Below are 18,967 nucleotides of genomic sequence, written 5' to 3' on the forward strand. Positions count from 1 at the left end.
TTATTTAGCCATTAGCTTTGTATAAAATGAGACAGTATCCTCTGTGGATGCCCCTTCTTTTGTCAGCTGTCACATGCCTATTTATAAGGATCTCTTGTTTGACAGACAATGAGGACTAAAGGGAAGGGAGGGGGTATGTTGGATGAATGGTGGGAAGGCAGACAAGGCTGAAGAGAGTTTGTGATGATGGTGAAAGGAAAGGCTTCTGAGACCATTAAGAATGACCTTCAGTTTGCACGCATGTGTGTATAGGTGTGTGGTGTCTTTATTAAATTACTTGCGAGAGGCTATGAGATAGATGTGACCACTGGGAAGGAGGATGAAGCCGAAATGCCTCAGCACTAACATTGAGTGGATATTCTTAGATCTTACAGTACGGGCCTACATTGGTAGGAATGACACTGAAAAACTGACTGTAGCTGAGACTGCATCTGTGAAAAAACATTAAGAAAACCAGCTGCTTCGGCGTTCCTGCCGAAATATATGATGTGTGTTGTTAAGGCAGACACAGTAAAAGAGATTTCCTTCTCTGTACATACAAATCAATGTCACATACAAATCAGCCTCTAATTCCGTCTTCTTTAAATGACAGAGGCAGCATACTGAGTGCAAATCACATTTTTCAAATCCATTCACAGGTAAATTATGATGATGGTTAAAAAAGCTGCTTTTTGTCTTAATTTGAGCAATTAACCTTTCTTATTATGAGACTTCTGCGGGGAATGTCAATATTTTCTAACTCTAGCTTCTGCAACCCATTTCAAAAAACAATTGATGTCTTGACAAGGAAAAAAAACACACACAATTTTATGTCTTGTTGCAGGCTTCAGTTGTGGATAATGTCTATGAATGTTTTTCGTATTTAGTATTTTTCCTGCCTGTAATTGCATGATTTTAAAAGGTGTCTTATCATAAGTCGACTCGGTATTAATGCAGACACCCCATGCCAATATGAGCAGTGAAAGAGAATGTGGAGAATAGCTTTTCAAAGCTCGATAAGAAATACTAGTTCAAAGACATCTAGCATTACAACAAGAACTCTACATTGAAAGGCTTCTACTTAATGAAAGTCATTGCAGAAATACTGTAAAGGGCTTCCTTTTGTCACTACTAGTGCAGTACCTGCTTTCAAAGGCATGTTAGAATCAGCAAAAGTAGATAACACCGTCATTTGAGTTTTCTTTGGAGCAAATAATGCTATCTAAACTTCAAAAGCGTCAAAGAGAAGTCTGACATCATCTCATCTCTGAGATCACATGTCAGGTGACCTATCTATGGCCATTTCATAGATGATGTTGCAGAACAGGAAAGCCCCAAACGACTTCAAACACAACACAGCACTTACTATTGTCCCTCAATGCACCCACCAAGTCTGAAGTGGATCAGATGGACAGCTGTTGCAACGGACAAAGAATACTCACACGTACAAATACACAGACTTCTTCATTTATCAGAGAGGTTGAAGGACATTTCTGCCTATTTGTTAAAACAGACAGAAATGCACATGTTTTACAGCAGCTATTGCAAATATCTGTTGAAGCAGGAAGGGTGGCATGCTTGTTGAGTTGTGGTAATCAGATTTAAAGTTGGGAAGCACACAGGTCACAGGTTGAATTATCTGGTTTCACAAGGGGAGGAGGAAAATACTGCAATCTGATAGCTCTGGGGCCAAAGGGTAGGGCAGGGATAGAGGGATGGACAAAGACAGAGTTGGGGTAAAATCACCAGCAGCAGTGACAAAAAAAAAAAGCCAAGTACTGAGATGAGATAAATGAGAGTGAGAGAGCAAAGAAATGTGAGATTTTTTTTCTCTATTTTTACCACGCACATTGAGGGGTTAAAGTTTACATAGAGCAATGCCCAAGGATTTGCCTGAAAATGTTACTTATATAGAAAGACTTTGTTGCTAGGAAACAATTGGTCATATTTCGACCCTATGATTTGGTATACCACCTTTAGCTGGGAACGTTACAATGAAAAATTTCCCAGTGTGTCAGGACAAGTCCTTTCAGTGTTAACTCCGCAGCATCTGACTCTGTGATCTGTATGTAACTGGATGGATCTGCCTTGGAATTTCATCACAGGTGTCAGGACACTCATGGAGCTCTGGGGAAAAAAGGCTAATATGAATATACTCTGACACAATGGACGTAGAAGCCCAGCAAGTCGCCATTGTTCGATCCCAGCATGAGTAAAGTGTCGTCTCTAAACACTCGTCTCCCCCCCCCCTTGCATTAATGTTGAATGGCTAATGCACATTCGCTTATCAGCTGTTGTTCACCGCTCTGCAGAAACCCTCCTGTGCACACATACACTTGTGAACATGGCTGCATACAGTGCTTCAGAAATGTAATCATAAGCTGTCCGTGTGCAGGCATTAGAGAACAAGTAGCAGGGCACACCGGCACTTAAATTTACAAATGTACACACACCCACGCACGCTCATTGAGCGTGTCATCCTATCAGGCTGTCTGGCAGTGTTACAGGTTGTGTGTGTTTACATGAGAGAATCATGCTGTAATGGCTGGAAGTGGCAGAGGTTAATCATCAACGGCTCTTCCATGACTTGCTACGCAACAGTCAGTGTGAGATTTTCTGAAATGAATCAAATCCATTTTGCTACTATGACCAAGCATCTCTGTCAGCCTGTGTGTACTCATTGAGAAACTTTGTTCCCTCAGCACAGTGGGAAAACACAGATGGACAGTTTGTTGACATGACTAACAGTTGGAGTGATAGGGCCTAGGGTGATTTTGGATAGCCTGTCCAGTGTCTCCTCCTCAGCTTACAGTGGTTTGGAGAAAATCTTGTACAAAAAATCAGGATGGTGTGAGTTTACAAATCTTGAGCCTACCATGTGATTGGCTGCAGCTATGGCTATGGTTTAAGCTTAGTGATTTTGGTCATTTCTCTACATTTAGTTAGCAGACTTATGTTAACTTATGTTTCTCAACTGATACTGGAAAGGTTACAATGCTAAAATCCATCTAGTCTACTAAATAGTTTAATTTGGGTTTGTACGAAGACCTTTGTTATTCCTAGATAATTTAATGAATCTACTGAACACAACAATAGACCTGTCATGTCGAAATTTTGGGGTTTGAATTTAATTTCTTAATATTTATTAGATGGCCTGGCATTTGCCTTTCATGTGATAAGTAGCAGAAATTCTATTTTTAAATACGCAGTGGAGGGGATAAATGTAGGACGTCTATCTTCAGAATATTTCAGAAAACTTTATTAATAGCTGCTGTTTCACACATTCACACATTTATGTTTGTGACACTTTTGGGTGATGTTTACATGTTTTGAGGCTGTGCAAATCCAGTTTGGCAATTAGTTCCACAAGGAGAAAGTGTTTTATGTAAACCAGAAAGACTGGCTGATTAGATGCCTCTGCTTATTTAACATTCAAAGAAACACATATGATATTATTATGATATTACAGTAAATTTTTACAGCCTATTATGTGGTTAATGTAATTACACACTGGATTTTCTAGCCATTTTATGTTTTGGGCATTTTTATTGTCCCTTGTGCTTATTTCTTTGTTTCTTACTTTTCTCCTCTTAGAGTTGCCTTCCCCGACTTCTTTCTCTGCACTTTCCTTTGATCCACCCCCACTCCCCTACTTCTCAGTCAGGGCTACAAACTAAGAGGCTGGGACAGCCAGTCTGTTTTGTTCTCTCTTCCAACAGCCTGTTGGGGTCAGAGGTTAGAGGCCCTCAGACGGTACTCACTGCTGCCCCCTGGTGCTCAGCTTTACATTCAGAGGGAAGCATTCCCGTGTCTGTGATTGTATAAAGACTGAAAACTGGAGTCCTGCCAAGAGTCGACCTGGACAGACAAATAGAGCCAAGCCTGATTAAGTCCCTAAATTTCTCCTAATCAGGACATTCAAGGGCATTTAAACGGCCTCAACAAGTCTTTAATCAAATTACAAAAATTAAAACAGCACCACTGAAAGCCCTACAATGGGTGTAATACAAACACTGGAAGTCTTAAATACAGACTGCAGAAGTGACATTCACGTACAATTCACATTCACTGGGTTGTCTGAACAAAGCTGTAAATAGAATAAATGATGAGGTTAGTACTGTTTGTATTAAGTTACGACTTGAGCTATCAAGTGTGAGCTATCGAGTGTGTAGATCCCTTGCACTGGTTTTGCAGCCATGGATAAGTGCACTAGGTATGCTGAAGATATGCTGGAGAAATTGTGGACCATGGCCAGATGTAATACCAGGTGTGGGCAGACGCTTTGATCAATAACCCTCTGAACTATATCATTACTGTACCTGCAGGTCTGTCGAAGTTCCGTCTGGAGCCATCTCCACAAAAAGTGCCCACAGGAGGGGCTGCCCGCTTTGAATGCCAAATTGAAGGAATACCAACCCCTGTTATTACCTGGGAAAAAGATGAAGTAGCGATTCCTGAGGGAACAAGGTAACTATGGAGTTCTGCTTTGGCTTTTTATTGTATGTTAAATATTCCCAATGATCTGCATTTTGTATATGATTTCATATTGATTTACTCACTATAACTGTGTACAAGAGTGTTTGGATGTTGCCCTCCATTTGAATTCTTTGAGTTTGGATGTTGCTGCTAGTTACTAAAGACATGTCAGTCTTTTGTTCAAAACAAGAATGCGAATTTTGTTTGTCCCTGAATGTAGCTGCTTCAGTTTTTAATGGAAATGCAGAATGGTATGGTAATCATAAAGGAACAGCCACATCATGATAGCCACATCCTTGAACAGTCTCTCTCCCAGTTTTCTCACACATATATTCCCATTTAATGGATCACTTAACAATATCGACATTTCTCCTGACCCTGGAATTTGTTTCCAGCCTTATTACGTCAGGCAAAGTGTTAATGGCTGCTGTAGCCTTGCTTGACCCACAACCAGCTTGCTCCTCATAAGGTCTTATTGGTGGGACATGGCTCTTCCACCTCAGGCTCTAATAATGTCGTTAAACTAAAATCAACCAAAAAATGGTTCAAGCATCACTAGCTTTTCTCTTTCATAATATGTGTGTTTAATGTTATTTATCTATCCAAATTTTCTCATTATAAATGATGCTTTCTCTTATTACCGCTTTCTTTTTGGATCCTTTGTTTTCTGGTACCTCTTATTATTCTCCTTGTCTCCTCTTCTTATCTCCTTTACACTCGCCTGCTCTTTTATCCTTCATGAACAGACTACCGCTGGTCACATTATGGTCAGATTAATAGCCTATGATAACAGCTATAAGAGGTGGTGTGATGGCTTTATATTGCCTGGGTTCCACTGGTCTGGTTTGCCTGTCTGAAGTAATGACCTCTGTAGGGGAGGGAGAGGCAATGATATAAAATATGGGAAGTATTAACAGTGCAGAGAGATTCTGTATGCAAAACACATGTTACACATATTACAGTGTAGCCATTAAAACAGCCTTCATTTGGGGTATTTTGTGATACTATGAAAAGCTTACATCCCAAAGTTCTAGAATTGCAGTTATTTTGTGTTGTCTGACTCATCTCTAAAGTGGTTGTACACAAAGGTACTTTCTCCTGAACAAAGATGGTGTCTTATGGGGACTCAGGAGCAGCAACCTACAAAGCTGATCACCTGAATGCTTCATCCTATGGGGCACTAAGCCATTTATATAACCTTATCTTTCATTCTCTCTGCTATTCCTTCTAAATCCTTCTTTCTCTGTCATCTCTGTCTCTATTTTTATTGTGTGCAACAGATTCATTTCCCTTCCTAATGGGGTGCTCCAGATTCTGGAGGTGACCAAGGATGATGAGGGTGTCTACCGCTGTGTTGCATCCAATTCTGCCGGGAAGGACATCAGTCATGAAGCCAGACTCTCTGTCACCACAGGTAAGGCCTGTTGCAGTCCTTTATAGTGTTTGGATTGACAGGCAGGTACCACTGAGAACTCCTATCTTTCCATTCTTATGAGTTTTGGCTTAAAATTCATTGGATATATTTACAGCTAACAAAATGACACTTGAGGAGTTTTCATGTCATGTGAGTTTATAGCTGTAGTGAGTTTTAAAGCACATTTTGAATTATTATATTAATTATAATTATTTTTTTACATTTCTTTTTTCTGCCCAAAAGTCAATTTGATGTATTTAAAGTCTTCAGCTTACGCTTGTGTGAAATGGATATGCATATTGGGACATGATTGGCTTCTGACATGACAGGCTCAGAAATCATAATGGTACATCATGCTGATGTCTCAAGGTGATCACAGAGAAACTTGTCACCTTCAGCAGATGAATTAGCAAACAGCCTTCTAGTTTCAAACTGCACCAACATCAATCTGTAGAGTGAAGGTCACACATCCGAGTGATGCACTTTCTATGGCAGCAGCTTTACACTGTAATGGAATGCATTACAAGAAAGTACAGTGCATCTGTTGGTGTTGAAAATACATTTCTAAATGATATTTTTACTCTGATTATTTCAGGACTGTGGTCACTTTAAATCTAGGAACAGCTGATACTATACATATACAGTAAACCAACTAATGTCAGTGAATAGAGACTGCACATCATATAGCTCTGTGCATTAATTTTTTACACGATGTTTCCAACCTATTTTCGAACCATGATCTACTTTTAAAATTACCAATCTGCCAAGATATGTCAATCCAATCAGAGAGCCCTAACCAATACTGATTGCCTACCAACATGTTTAACATGCACACAGTAAATTTGAAAGCAGCACAGATACAGTTAAGTCTATAATATGTTTGACAAGAACAGCTTCACTTGAGTCATAATCATTATTTGATTGCAGAGAGTCCTCCATTTTCAGAGGCTCAAAATTAATGCCGACAAGCAATTTCATGGCCAGGTGTAGCCTGTTACTTTGTTATTTCATGAGAAATGAAGCAGTAATTCTAATATGAGGTCCAGAGAGATGTGCAAGTGAGGAACGCTATTGTAAAATCAAACAAAATCAACCTATCAGAAAGATTCTAAAAACTTTAGAGAGGCCGAATCAATGATCTGGAGGAATGCAAAGCCCAGTTCTGGTCTTTCAGACAAGAACTCAGTTTCACAATGAGTTGATATGAAACTGGATTCACAACAAGGTGCAAACTACTGATTACACTCAAGCACATAATGGCCAGATTAGACTTTGCCATAAAAAAACATCTTAAAGAGTCAAAACTATGGTTGGACAGAAAAAAAATAACCTGTGCCAGAATGATGGGAAAGGAAAAGTATGCAGAAGGAAAGGAGCAGCCAATGATCCGAAGCATACCGCAGGATCTGCCAAATATGTGGTAGGTAATGCTATAGCATGGGGATGCATGGCTGCCAGTGGAATTGGGTCATTAGTGTTTATTAATGATGTGACTGCTGAAGGAAGAAGTAGGATGAATTCTGAAGTGCACAGGGCTATACTCTCTGCTCAGATTAAGCCAAACTGATAGAACAGTGCTTCACAATGGATAATGACCCAAAGCATAATGCCAAAGCAACTCAGGGGTTTCTCCGTCATTAAATATGAGACTTAATGCAGAAAGACCCACAAATAAGCAGTAACTGAAGGTGGCTCCAGTAAAGGCCAAGCAGACCATCTCAAGTGAAGAAACACAGTATTTGGTGATGTTCATGTGTCGTAATCTTCAGGTGGTCGTTGACTGGAAAAGCTTTTAAAAAAAATCTTTTCGGTTTACAACGAAGCTATTTTGAGCCTCTGAAAATGGATAATTGCATAAAATTGTATAAAATGGCTGTAGTTCTGAAATAATTGAGGTCATTTTTTGAGTGGAGTGGTCAGTGCGCCCCAGGGTGGCTGTGGCTACAATGTAGCTTGCCATCACCAGTGTGTGAATGGGTGGATGACTGGTTGTGCTTTGGGGTCCTTAGGGACAAGTAAAGCGCTATTCAAATACAGGCCATTTACCATTAATGTTTTCTTAAATGCTTGTTCTCTAAGTTCTCTAAATGGAATGTAAATATATTTCTCTGTCTTACTTGAATCCCCGGTACTGAGAGGAGGCAACTACTCACTTGTAGTCTGGATAGGTGCTCTTCCATCATTGTGAAACTGCATGAGTTGATGATCTTCTTGGAAGATACAGCATATTTACACAAATGTGTTGATCAAAACCGATTTCAAATTCAAGGCACATCTTCTAAGGTTGGAATACTTTTGCTCTTGAAGTAGATTCTAGAACTTTCCATTAATACCAGCTGACCCGAGTGTTATTTTGCAGTGTGAGAATCTCATTCTCAGCAGAATTACCCAGTTAGAAGGGTGATACTGCTTTGCAGGTAATGCAACATCAGAACCTGCACCACTCTGAAAAGGCAAATAACTGTTTTCAAACCAACTAGGCTGGGTGCATAGTCAGTAAATTACTTCTTAGATTCAGGTAAAATGTTCTGAACTTGGCTCTTCATATTATGTATTTTGTCCTGATATTAAAGCTACACAGGCAACAGCACTGCAGCCCACTTGAAATCAATTGTAGCTTGCTTTCAGATTTGTTTACTGAGCTGATCATGCTGATTACATATTTATCCTCACCCTGCCACTCTAACTTGAACTCACTGAGTAGGGCAATAAGATCTTGCAGGAACGCTATATTCGAAAGCAACTAGTATCTGCCTAGAAGTGCATATTACGCATGTGTTGAAAGATTAAGAATTCTTGGATTTAAGGCAAGAGCTCAGTTCTTGGCTAAATCATTGCCAAAAACTGACCTCTGCTCATCCATCTGACATGTACAGTAGTAGCTCCGTATGCCTCTTTCAACTTAACTCCAAGTGACGTTCAAAACAACCCTGTCGCTCCAACACAGCGTCTGGTATAATTCTGTTGAATTATACAACTCTAATCAAGGAAGTCTGGGGGAAAAAAACACTGTGATGTTTGTTGAAAAGAACATTACTGCACTGGCACAGTCTAATCAAAAAGCATGTTTAAATGTGAAGATAAATGCTGTTTTATTATTCTTGGGACTGTTTTATAATTCTTGTTTTTTGTTTTTTTGTTTTTTTGACTTTATCTTCATTATTTTCAGTAACTAATCTTCAGTGGGTCAAAGCAAAATGGTTGTTCTGAACTGATGTCTAAGACTAAGCTTTTGTGTATAATGTCAAGCACTTTAAGCTTATGTTGTGTATGAAATTGCATGCATTTGCTTTGCCTGACCTTCACAATACATTTTTTCCAGTATATACAGTAAAAAGAAGCTTTCATGCTGTGATCGTTTGCAGACTATAATATACTTCTATATGGCTCCTGGCATTGGTCTTGGTCTCCCAAGTGTCTGGCACTATGTTTTGTTCATAATGTCAGTCGCTGATCAAGGCTCATTCTCCCTATCTGATAAAACATATTGGAAGTTATTGAATAATTACAACAAAGTTTAAACTTAAATCACTGCTAATCTGTTGGGAAGTTTGTATGCTCCACAGCAAAAACTGTCAGAAGGCTACCCCATAATGTTGATTCTGTTCATCTGGAGGTAACGTTTTTAGTCCTTGAAAGATTTTTTCATTCATCCAAGTGACTTCTTCTGTCTCATCTGACTGCAGGCTTCCCCAACCTTTAAATTATTACATTTGCATAATGACTGAAACTAGCACCACTGAAGGTCAGGCACGGCACCATTGACTAAAACGTAGTCAGTGGTGCTAGTTTTGGTCAAATGTACTGTTAATAAGGTAACAGAAACTTGCAGACAGCTTAAAAGTGAGTCAAGAAGTCACTGTGATGAGTGATGAAACATTTCACCAACTGAAGATGATATGTCCAGATGAACAGAATCAATTTTCTCTCCTTACTGAGTAGGTAGGGATCATTTTGAAAATTTGCTGTAGAAATGAATGAATGCTCACATTTAAAATGACATAGATGCATAGATACTTTCCTCCTGTGGCCTTCTGTCGCAGGAGGGGACTACTTAAGTCCTTATTGCAATTCATTACATGAAACAGATGTCAGGTCTAATGCCATCACTTAATTTGTTTTCACATCTATGAATAGAACAGTTCAACACCCATAATGGAGTTTTTACAGCTTGATATTGAGGTCATCACTTCAATAATAATGTAGAAAACACATTAAATGCTTAAACTGAGAGTATGTACCATTTAAGAAAAAAAATATATATATATAATTTTTTTTTCTTTTTTTTTTTCAATCTCATTTTGAATTTAAAGAGAGCAACACATGTCAAAAAAGTTGGGAGAGGGTCATCTTTATCATTGTGTAGCATCTCCTCTTCTTTTAACCACAGCCCATAAACATCTGGTAACTGAGGAGACCAGTTACTGGACTTCTGGGAGAGGAATGTGGTTTATTATTGTCTGATTATGTTGCTATAAAAACCACACCCTCCAGCACAGATGGTGCCTTTCTACATGTGCAAACTTCCAGTTCCTTTGGCAGTGATGCACCATCATGCCAGCAGACATGCAGGCTTCTGAACAGAGCATTGATAAGATGCTGGATTGTCACTCTCCTCTAGTTTAGAACATGTGGGTGTGAGGCCATAACAGAACCATGTCTGTTTTTAATGGAATGCCCCCTCAGGGCCCGAAGATCATGGGCAACCAGTATTCCTTTTTTGCCTCGTCCTAGATATTTCATCAGATTCTTTTTATGATGATATTATATGCTGTAAATAATAAGGCATGAGTCTTAAGAATTTTACCCTGAGAACCATAATTCTGAAATTGTTCCATAATTCATAGAAAGATTTTCGCAGATTGCTGAATGTCTGCCATCTTTAGTTCTGGGAGAATTTTCCTCTCCCAAGATGTTCTTTTTATACCCAATTGCATTACCGATCTGTTGCAAAGCAAATGAGCTATTCAAATATATTTCATAAAGTAAGAAACTGCCTCTGTTTTATCATTCAATATGTTTTTATGTGCTTTTGGGAATTAAATGCAGGTTTATGAGATTTGCGCCCAACCTTTTCAGAAATTGGTTTGTAGAAGCATCACTTATGTTCTCCCCTCAGTCAAGCATTCTGTGTAGGCTTGATTTCTGGTGTATGTCCAAAATCTGTTAGTGAAGGTTCACATTGCTCCATGTAAATAATAACATTCCAGTGTCCATCCTACCAAATGCTTAATGTCAAACACTTTCTGGTCATATCTACATCCACCATTTTAATGAGTCTGGAGGACTCAAATGTTTCAATGCAAGCCTCTAAAGGTTGATTCTGTTCATCTGGACGTAGCATTTTCAGTGGGAGAAACATCCAGATGAACAGAATCAACCTTTGGAGATTTACTTACCTGGATGATTGAGAATGCATCAAGACGTTTCAATGCAAGCTGTATGAATTTCTCTGAATACAGCTTCAAACCTCTCTGCAGTTTAGCCTGAAGGCAGGGTAGGATTTAAATGAAATACAGAACACAATTTTTCTAAATACTTGATAATGATTTTATTTGTATATATGCAAATCTGACTGATGCAAAACTGCTGTGACAGCTACTTGGTTTAAAAAGTGTGTATTTGAATTGCTAACAGAGCTGTAAATCTTGGCAGCAACCCTGAAGAGCGAGATCAGGATCAATGGGTTCACCACTGTCTAATGTGATATTTACTGGTCCAGAATGCCAAAGCTTACATTTCTTTCGCTGACATAGGCTCGACCGAAGCCCTGAACAGAGTTGTGATTGTGGCACCACCTCAGAATGCTTCAGTTGTGCTTGGACATCCTGCCGTGATGGAGTGTATGGCTCAAGGCCAGCCGAAACCACTGGTGTCCTGGAGCAGACAAGGTAATACTGGCAAATTATCTTACACTTTTCTCTCTGTGCCTCTTAGCCTATTGTTTTTCTACTCTACTGCATCTGTCTGTCATTATCAGTGCCTCACTCGCCGTTTATCTGCCAAACACACGCAAAGAACAAACATCAGCAAGTGAGGATCAGATTTGCAGTAGCTGCAGGTGTAAAGTTGATATTAGCTGTCTCTTGTCAACTGCTTTATCCTGCATTGAGTCATGCTTTACATAAGGTGATTTGTCACATCAATTCATTCGCACCTCCACCATTTGTCCACACCCACCCATACACACACATGAAATGTTAATGGGGAAAAAATCCTTTCACATCCTGTGACTCAGCAACATTTGAATTTGCAAAGAATCATTGTTAGAATCAATTCTTAGAAGACTATATATGCATTGGTCATTCTGGTTATCATTTGCAACGTGGCCGTTGGAGCTTAAATACTGACCATTTCTTTTTCACCTCGTATTTTTTAGTTGGTGGCCATAAATCCTCCTCAAAATGGCGGACAAAGTAAATAAGGGTCTATATAGTGAATAGGGAATGATTTCACACAGAGCCTAGGAGTGTGCCAATGCAGAGAGCTCAGTGATCCCAGACTGAAAAGTCACAGAGCCACCTGTTGGTCAGTTTTTGTGATTACAGGTCAAATCCCTCCATGCTCAAAGCAACATCTCTGTCTTTTGTGCTGTTTCTCAGGCAACTGAAAGCCTGCGAAATGAGCTAAATTTTTCTCAAGGCCAGTGTCCTTTTTCTCCCATCAGCACGATCTCCTTTGTTCTCTCTTGCTTTCTTCTTTGATCAGACGGAAAGCCCATGTCTACTGATGTGGTCGTCCTTGCAACAAACCTGGTGATTAGAGACACAAGGCGTCACCATGCTGGTGTTTATGTCTGCCGAGCCAACAAGCCCAGGACCAGAGAGTTTGTCATTGCTGCTGCTGAGCTGCAAGTACCCGGTAGGAGTTGTGTTATGTTCTCTATATTAAGATTAAAGCTTTTTCATGGAGACACCAATGTCAAAAGGTTGGTTCTCAATTTAAGGCATTTCTGAAGGAGCACTGGCTTTCACATAGACCTCTGTTCATTAATCAGGAGGAGGAGAAAGAAAATAAGGAATCATACATAAACCACAGTCTCTTAAATCTTCAATAAATATAACACTCTCCGTTATGGAATTGTTCGTCTAACTGCTAATGTTAATGTCAAAGAGCTCTTTTAAAAAGATGGGCATGCCTAGCTGGTGTCTGTTAAATTAGATGAATTAATATATTATATTAAAGATGGACTATTAAAAACCAAAACTAGCAAAGCTCATTTTGATTTTAAATTGAAAATGTGTTTTACTTAGCAATTTTAACTTTGGCTTGAAACATTTAACATAAATGTGTCTGGCCTTCTCACTTGCTGGTGAATATCTATAAACTGACATTCGGTTTGATTTTTGGTACAGGAAGTTCTTCACTCTCTGGTTCATGCTTCTTCTCATTTTTTGACAATAATTAAGTAGTTATTATTAATATTATTATTATTATTACTAATAGTAGTTGTAGTAGTAGTAGGATTAGCAGTATATTGTTTTGTAAGACATGTCATTCACAATGCAAGTAAAGGAGGCAAAAAGACTTCTGCATTGCATATTGGGAGGTGTAGGCTAAAACTTAGAGTTGTGATAGCTTCATGTTACTTTAAAAAACATGTCTATAATAAAACTGAAAGATGCACTTCTTGCAAATTCCATGCACCTACTGTTATTAGTTTTCTCAAAAATGTTTTATTAGATGTTTTCTCTTCTTTTTCTAAGGGTCCACATTAAAATCTCATTATCATGAAAAAAGTACAAGCGCTAGGTCCCTCCAGTTTTTTCATGGTGAAGATCTGGTACTCTGGCTCTATGAATTTTCATTAAAGTATGCTTTTCCTCAAGTATGACAACATGTACCAAATCCAAATGAGCATTTTTAGAGAAAGCCTCTTAAGGAAACAAGGCTATAAAAATGCCTACAAGCCTACCTACATCTGTTGAAATACTTGACAGTAGGGACCTGAAATGTTCCATAGTTCCTATTAACCCACTTAATCCCAAATTTTTCCTTGCAAAATAAGTGCATGCATTTTACATGCACTTTACATGCACTACACACAATATGTGCAATTGTAATAGGGGGGTTAAAACGGCAACAATTGTCGCCGGTGGGATTAAAAGGGTTACGAAGTGTATCTTTCAATTTTTTCAGGCAAAGCTGAGGTGTTCAGATGGTAGCCACTTCATGAACTGACATGGAATGACCTCAGACTTTTTCTTCTAATTCTCCAGCCCCCCCAGTGATTCTTCAGGGCCCAGAGACAGTGTCCCTCTCCCGGGGAAACACAGCCAGGTTTTTGTGTAACAGCTCTGGAGAACCTCCTCCAGTGTTGCACTGGTTGAAGAATGGCCAGCCTATAAAGTCATTCAGACGAGTAAAGACCCAAAGCCCCGGAGTCCTGCTAATTAACCAGCTGGCTCTGGAAGATGCAGGCTACTACCAGTGCATAGCAGAGAACTGGCTTGGCACAGCCTGTGCGACTGCCAGGCTGACGGTCATTGTGAGGGAAGGTCTGCCCAGCCCTCCTCGCCACCTTTCTGCTACACCATACTCCAGCACAACTGCCCTGCTCAGCTGGGAGAAACCTGAGTACAACTCAGATCAAATCATTGGCTACTCGGTGCACTGCCACAGCACTGCAGGTCTGTCTTTGTGTCACAAATCTGTGTATGTGAGGCCACATGGCAAGCATGCTTACATTTGATTTGAACGTTTTCAACTTTCAGGCTCTGATAACGGGGAATATGAATTTGCAATGAACAATGACACCACTGAATATCTCTTCAGAGAGCTTCTGCCCCATACTACCTACACATTATTTGTGGTGGCTTACTCTCCCATGGGTGCTAGCAGCCCGTCTCTGCCTATCACTGTAGAGATGCTGGAGGATGGTGAGTAATCACACTGATATACAGATAAAATAGAGCTGCAAAGGTATAGTAAGAACAGCCTGAGTTGCTTCAGTCACTCAAAGAAGATATATTATAAGCTTGTCAACCTTGCAACTACTCAGGACATTTAAGCGCTCATGAGTCATTACTATTGTTGCACGCGTCAGATTCCATTCAGTCTTTTAAATCACGTTTAAAAACGTATTTGTTTGATCTGGCATTTAAGGCGAATTAGGGTAATTTACATCTGGCTCTGTATTTAGATTATGTATTTATCTTATATTTTATATATTTGTAATTTATATTTTATTGTGATTTTATTTGTACTGCGATTTTACTGGAAAGCACTTTGGTGTACTTTGGTCTTAAAAATGTGCTATATAAATAAATTTTGATTGATTGATTGATTGATTGACTATTAGTGGTATCACTGAAAAAGACGTAGTATGTAAACTCAATTGAGCATTTTCCTTTCAACTGTTATTCAAAGTGCAATTCAAATTTCCATACCATTGCCACATAAATTCAGTACACATTTAATTAAACATTAAAAAAAATCTTGTGATGCTTAAAGTTTGACAAAATATGAATTGGACAACTTGTGTTTTTCTTCTGTCCAGTAACCATGCACATCTATAGCATAGGTTTCTTATATGTGTCAGAAATCTCACTTGATTCTTTTTTTCCTTCTTGAAGTGCCAAGTGCCCCTCCTCAGCTGTATATAGCTAGCACTTCCCGCACAGACGTCAAGGTGAAGTGGCATCCGTTGTCCTCAGAGCAGAGTCGTGGAGTTGTTACCCACTACCGCATTGAGTACAGCATTTTAGATCAGCGTAAGTGTCCTAACATAAGCTGCACAGAGAAAACAAGAAATACTAGCAGCTGACTCGTCGCACCTGTTGCCCAATAGCACTTTGGTTAATGTTCTTACATTTCTGTTGCTTTCTTGTTTGCCACTTTAATGACTTTTAATATAATACCTTTTTGTTTCTCAATACTTTTCATTTTCCATTGATTTATACATTAAAGTTTCTTTAGGTTGCATTTACTCAGTTCTTGAATGACAGTGCAAGTTGCCAAAACAAAATGCGAAAACCTTTGACGCATCTCTTATTCTTTGTATGTTATTAATGTAAATTATTTTTAGTGTGTAAGTTATTAAATGCAGAATAGTTCAAATAATTATTAAAACAACTTAATAGGAGTAATGTTAATCATATTTATGAAAAATAGAGCCCACATTCCATAGAACATAAAGAGAACATTTACATTTTATATGTCTAACAGTCTGCTCATAGAAGAATATTTTTTAATCATCAAATATCTTTATCAGTCTTAAAAATCCTATAATAGTCGTGCTCTATTCATGGCTCACATCATTGGTATGTGTTCCCACAGCGGACTCTGTGTTTTCCATGGAGGTGGGGGGGAATGAGACACATTTTACACTGAGAGGGCTGCAACCCAGCCAGACTTACCTACTGAGAATAGCTGCTGGAACTGCCATTGGCTTTGGGGTTCCTTCCGAGTGGGTTCAGCACAAGACACCTCCCATTGATAGCGATGACAGCATGGGTAAGAAAGACATTAGATAATAGTTTGCTTAACAAACATAGTTTAAAGTGAAATGTTAAATATTTTCTACATGATTAAAATAAACTGAAATAAACTTCCCTAAAGTAAGGCAATAAACTGCATCTTTCTTCTTGAAGGCACAGTTCATCTTGAATTTCTTCTCTTACCAGTAGAACTCTTTATCCAGATTGTTCTGGTGCAATTTGAACTGGCTCACTATCAGTACAAAATGATGGGTTGATTTTCAGGGCAAACTGCCAGGATATCTTCATATTAACTACTTTTAACACCATCTTCAAATACAATATAAGTTATATCTAGTGTGCTAGCTCACCTACCAATGTGTTAGCTAACACTGAAGCTTTGCAAAGGACGATGCCATTAAATATTTATATCCTGTCATACTGTCACAAGCCTCTCATCACAGATAGATGCAAGCTTAATTCTGCACATTCTGACATCATTGGCAGGTTTAGTTCACCACAAAACCATTCTTGCACAAAATTGCTCACAACAAGGATGTTTTTTGTTTTTTTTTAGTTTGGTCATCATTTCATGAAAGAACCGAGGCTGCTGAATTTTTCAAGCTGAGCCATTTAATTCCATCATAATAGAGAGAGGACAGACATCTCAATACAGACAATAGCTCCAAAATCAAGTAAATCACACCTAAATAATCTAGATCAATGATGGGAAATTAATTTTCCAATGGAGCTAAATAAGAAACTGGGCCTGTGTTGGAGAGCCGCACCAATAAGCCATCAACAACAGTCCCAGATAGATAATATTAGATGCCTGAAAAATAATATTGGACTGAAAAATCCCTCTGTAACATGTCTCACAACATTAACAACTCTAAGTAATTAGATCCATGCATGGGCACACCCTTCACTCTCCTTTCTCCTGGTTTTGGAACTCACATAACTTCACACTATACTATAAAACACAGAATAGATGAACTGCCTACTGTACTCATGGGATATCAGGTAGCAGCACTATAAGCATCTTATGAAATTATAGCTGTCATGAAAGTCTGATGGTTCATTTAAATAATACATGTATCTGGAATTAATTCCTTTTTTTTTTCATTTTTTGTTTTTTCAAGTGATCTTTGCTCCTAATGAGCTGAAAGTTAGAGCCAGTGTGAACACACTTAATGTCACATGGCAGCCCTCACCCAATCACACGTTGGTCTCTGGTTACAAGCTGTCCTGTCGAGAAGTCGAGGCTGAAGAGACGGCCAATGGGGAAAGGACAACACAGACACACACCATCAGGCTCCGTAAGAAGGCTAGATATCATCTCCTCACTGGGCTGGGTACGTTTTTGGAATGTTTGATTCAAGGCAGATGACTGCTGGGTTTTTTATTTACCCCTGTCCTTGGCAGAAAAGTAAAATGAAAAGTAAAAAGCAAAAAACAAATTCAACATTTCTTTGAAAAATATCATTCACGTTAGAGCATTTGGCTACAGGTACCACCACAAATGCCCATTGTTGTTAGCATGCACCATCCTTAGAGATCTCTAGTTGTGCATAATAGGAATATCATTGTGTCTCCTTCTGTTCCTGTATATTGGTATCAGGCCCTGACCGACAGTTTGAGGTGAGGCTATGGGCATTCAATAAACAGACAGATGGAGCAGCTGCAGTGTGGAAGGGAAAGACAGAAAAGCCTCATGCACGTAAGCCTTCTTTTTGAATCTGTACATGCACAAATAAATGAATGAATGCAACACATTTATGTCTTGACCTTCATCACCTCTATGGTGTGATGAAAAAGAAAACAAAAATTACACTTTCCAAGAATCAAAGAAAGTAAAGCTCACTTCCATGTTAAAGCACCAACAACGCCTGGGCCACCACCTCCATTGCCCCCGAGCAATATCCAAGCCACAGCCAACAGCTCTACTTCCATCTGGCTGCGATGGGAGAAACCGCGGTTCAACAATGTACACATCATCGACTACACAGTGCGCTGCAGCCCAGCAGGAACCACCAACGCATCCATGGTTTCCTATTACACCAGGTCAGAATACCAGGCTACACATGTGAAATTCAATGATGTTTGCAATATGTAAGCCATATTGCACCTGAATGGCGCAAATCCTGATAAAGTCACTTTGACTAAGCCTATTTAAAAGTGGTCTTAGTAACTATAAAAAGGACTTTAATAAGAACTCTAATACTCAGATAAACATCTTTAGAAATAACGTATAACCTCAAGAGATGTAATATTGTTAGAATGAAATTGGCCCTAAGAATTACAGATTCCTGTGTTTTTTTGTACACTCTTGGTATTTGAACTGATTAACCCTCTCCCCTTGAAAACCGCTTTAAAAACACCTGTTTGCTTGCTTTCTTTTCTAAGAGCAGCTTGGATTCATTTCTTAAAAGAAACTGTTTTCTATTCACTAGCAGACAGTGTATTTTCATTATCAGTCTTCAGAGTATATAATTAAATGTCATATTAAAAATAATATGACATTTAATTCTAAAAGTTCTTAGATGTATTTCTACAAGTTTTCGTCTATATTGACATGATAGCAGCACATCGTTGCTGCAGATTTGTCAGGTGCACATGTGAGATGAGACTCTCTCATTCTATCACATATCAAAGGTTGTCTGTTGGTAACTATGAAGGC

At 38.9% G+C, this 18,967-nt stretch overlaps 1 protein-coding gene across 1 annotated transcript in view; it reads left to right on the forward strand.

Moving 5' to 3' along the window:
- The window catches only part of igdcc4 (immunoglobulin superfamily, DCC subclass, member 4), a 52,818-nt gene that overhangs the window by 25,610 nt on the left and 8,241 nt on the right, over nucleotides 1-18,967 (forward strand). The window contains exons 3-13 of the mRNA XM_086270314.1: nucleotides 4,305-4,446; nucleotides 5,736-5,869; nucleotides 11,626-11,760; nucleotides 12,578-12,730; nucleotides 14,089-14,499; nucleotides 14,584-14,748; nucleotides 15,445-15,582; nucleotides 16,148-16,324; nucleotides 17,430-17,642; nucleotides 17,909-18,007; nucleotides 18,165-18,351. Coding sequence (XP_086126440.1) covers nucleotides 4,305-4,446; nucleotides 5,736-5,869; nucleotides 11,626-11,760; nucleotides 12,578-12,730; nucleotides 14,089-14,499; nucleotides 14,584-14,748; nucleotides 15,445-15,582; nucleotides 16,148-16,324; nucleotides 17,430-17,642; nucleotides 17,909-18,007; nucleotides 18,165-18,351 — 1,954 coding nt within the window. The remainder of the gene's footprint in view (nucleotides 1-4,304; nucleotides 4,447-5,735; nucleotides 5,870-11,625; nucleotides 11,761-12,577; nucleotides 12,731-14,088; nucleotides 14,500-14,583; nucleotides 14,749-15,444; nucleotides 15,583-16,147; nucleotides 16,325-17,429; nucleotides 17,643-17,908; nucleotides 18,008-18,164; nucleotides 18,352-18,967) is intronic.

Source organism: Aulonocara sp. 'chitande type north' Nkhata Bay, linkage group LG1, assembly GCF_057382095.1.
Source record: "Aulonocara sp. 'chitande type north' Nkhata Bay isolate Kocher_YH1m ecotype deep benthic linkage group LG1, A_spYH_male_GT1.1, whole genome shotgun sequence".
In the NCBI taxonomy this organism is placed as follows: domain Eukaryota; kingdom Metazoa; phylum Chordata; class Actinopteri; order Cichliformes; family Cichlidae; genus Aulonocara; species Aulonocara sp. 'chitande type north' Nkhata Bay.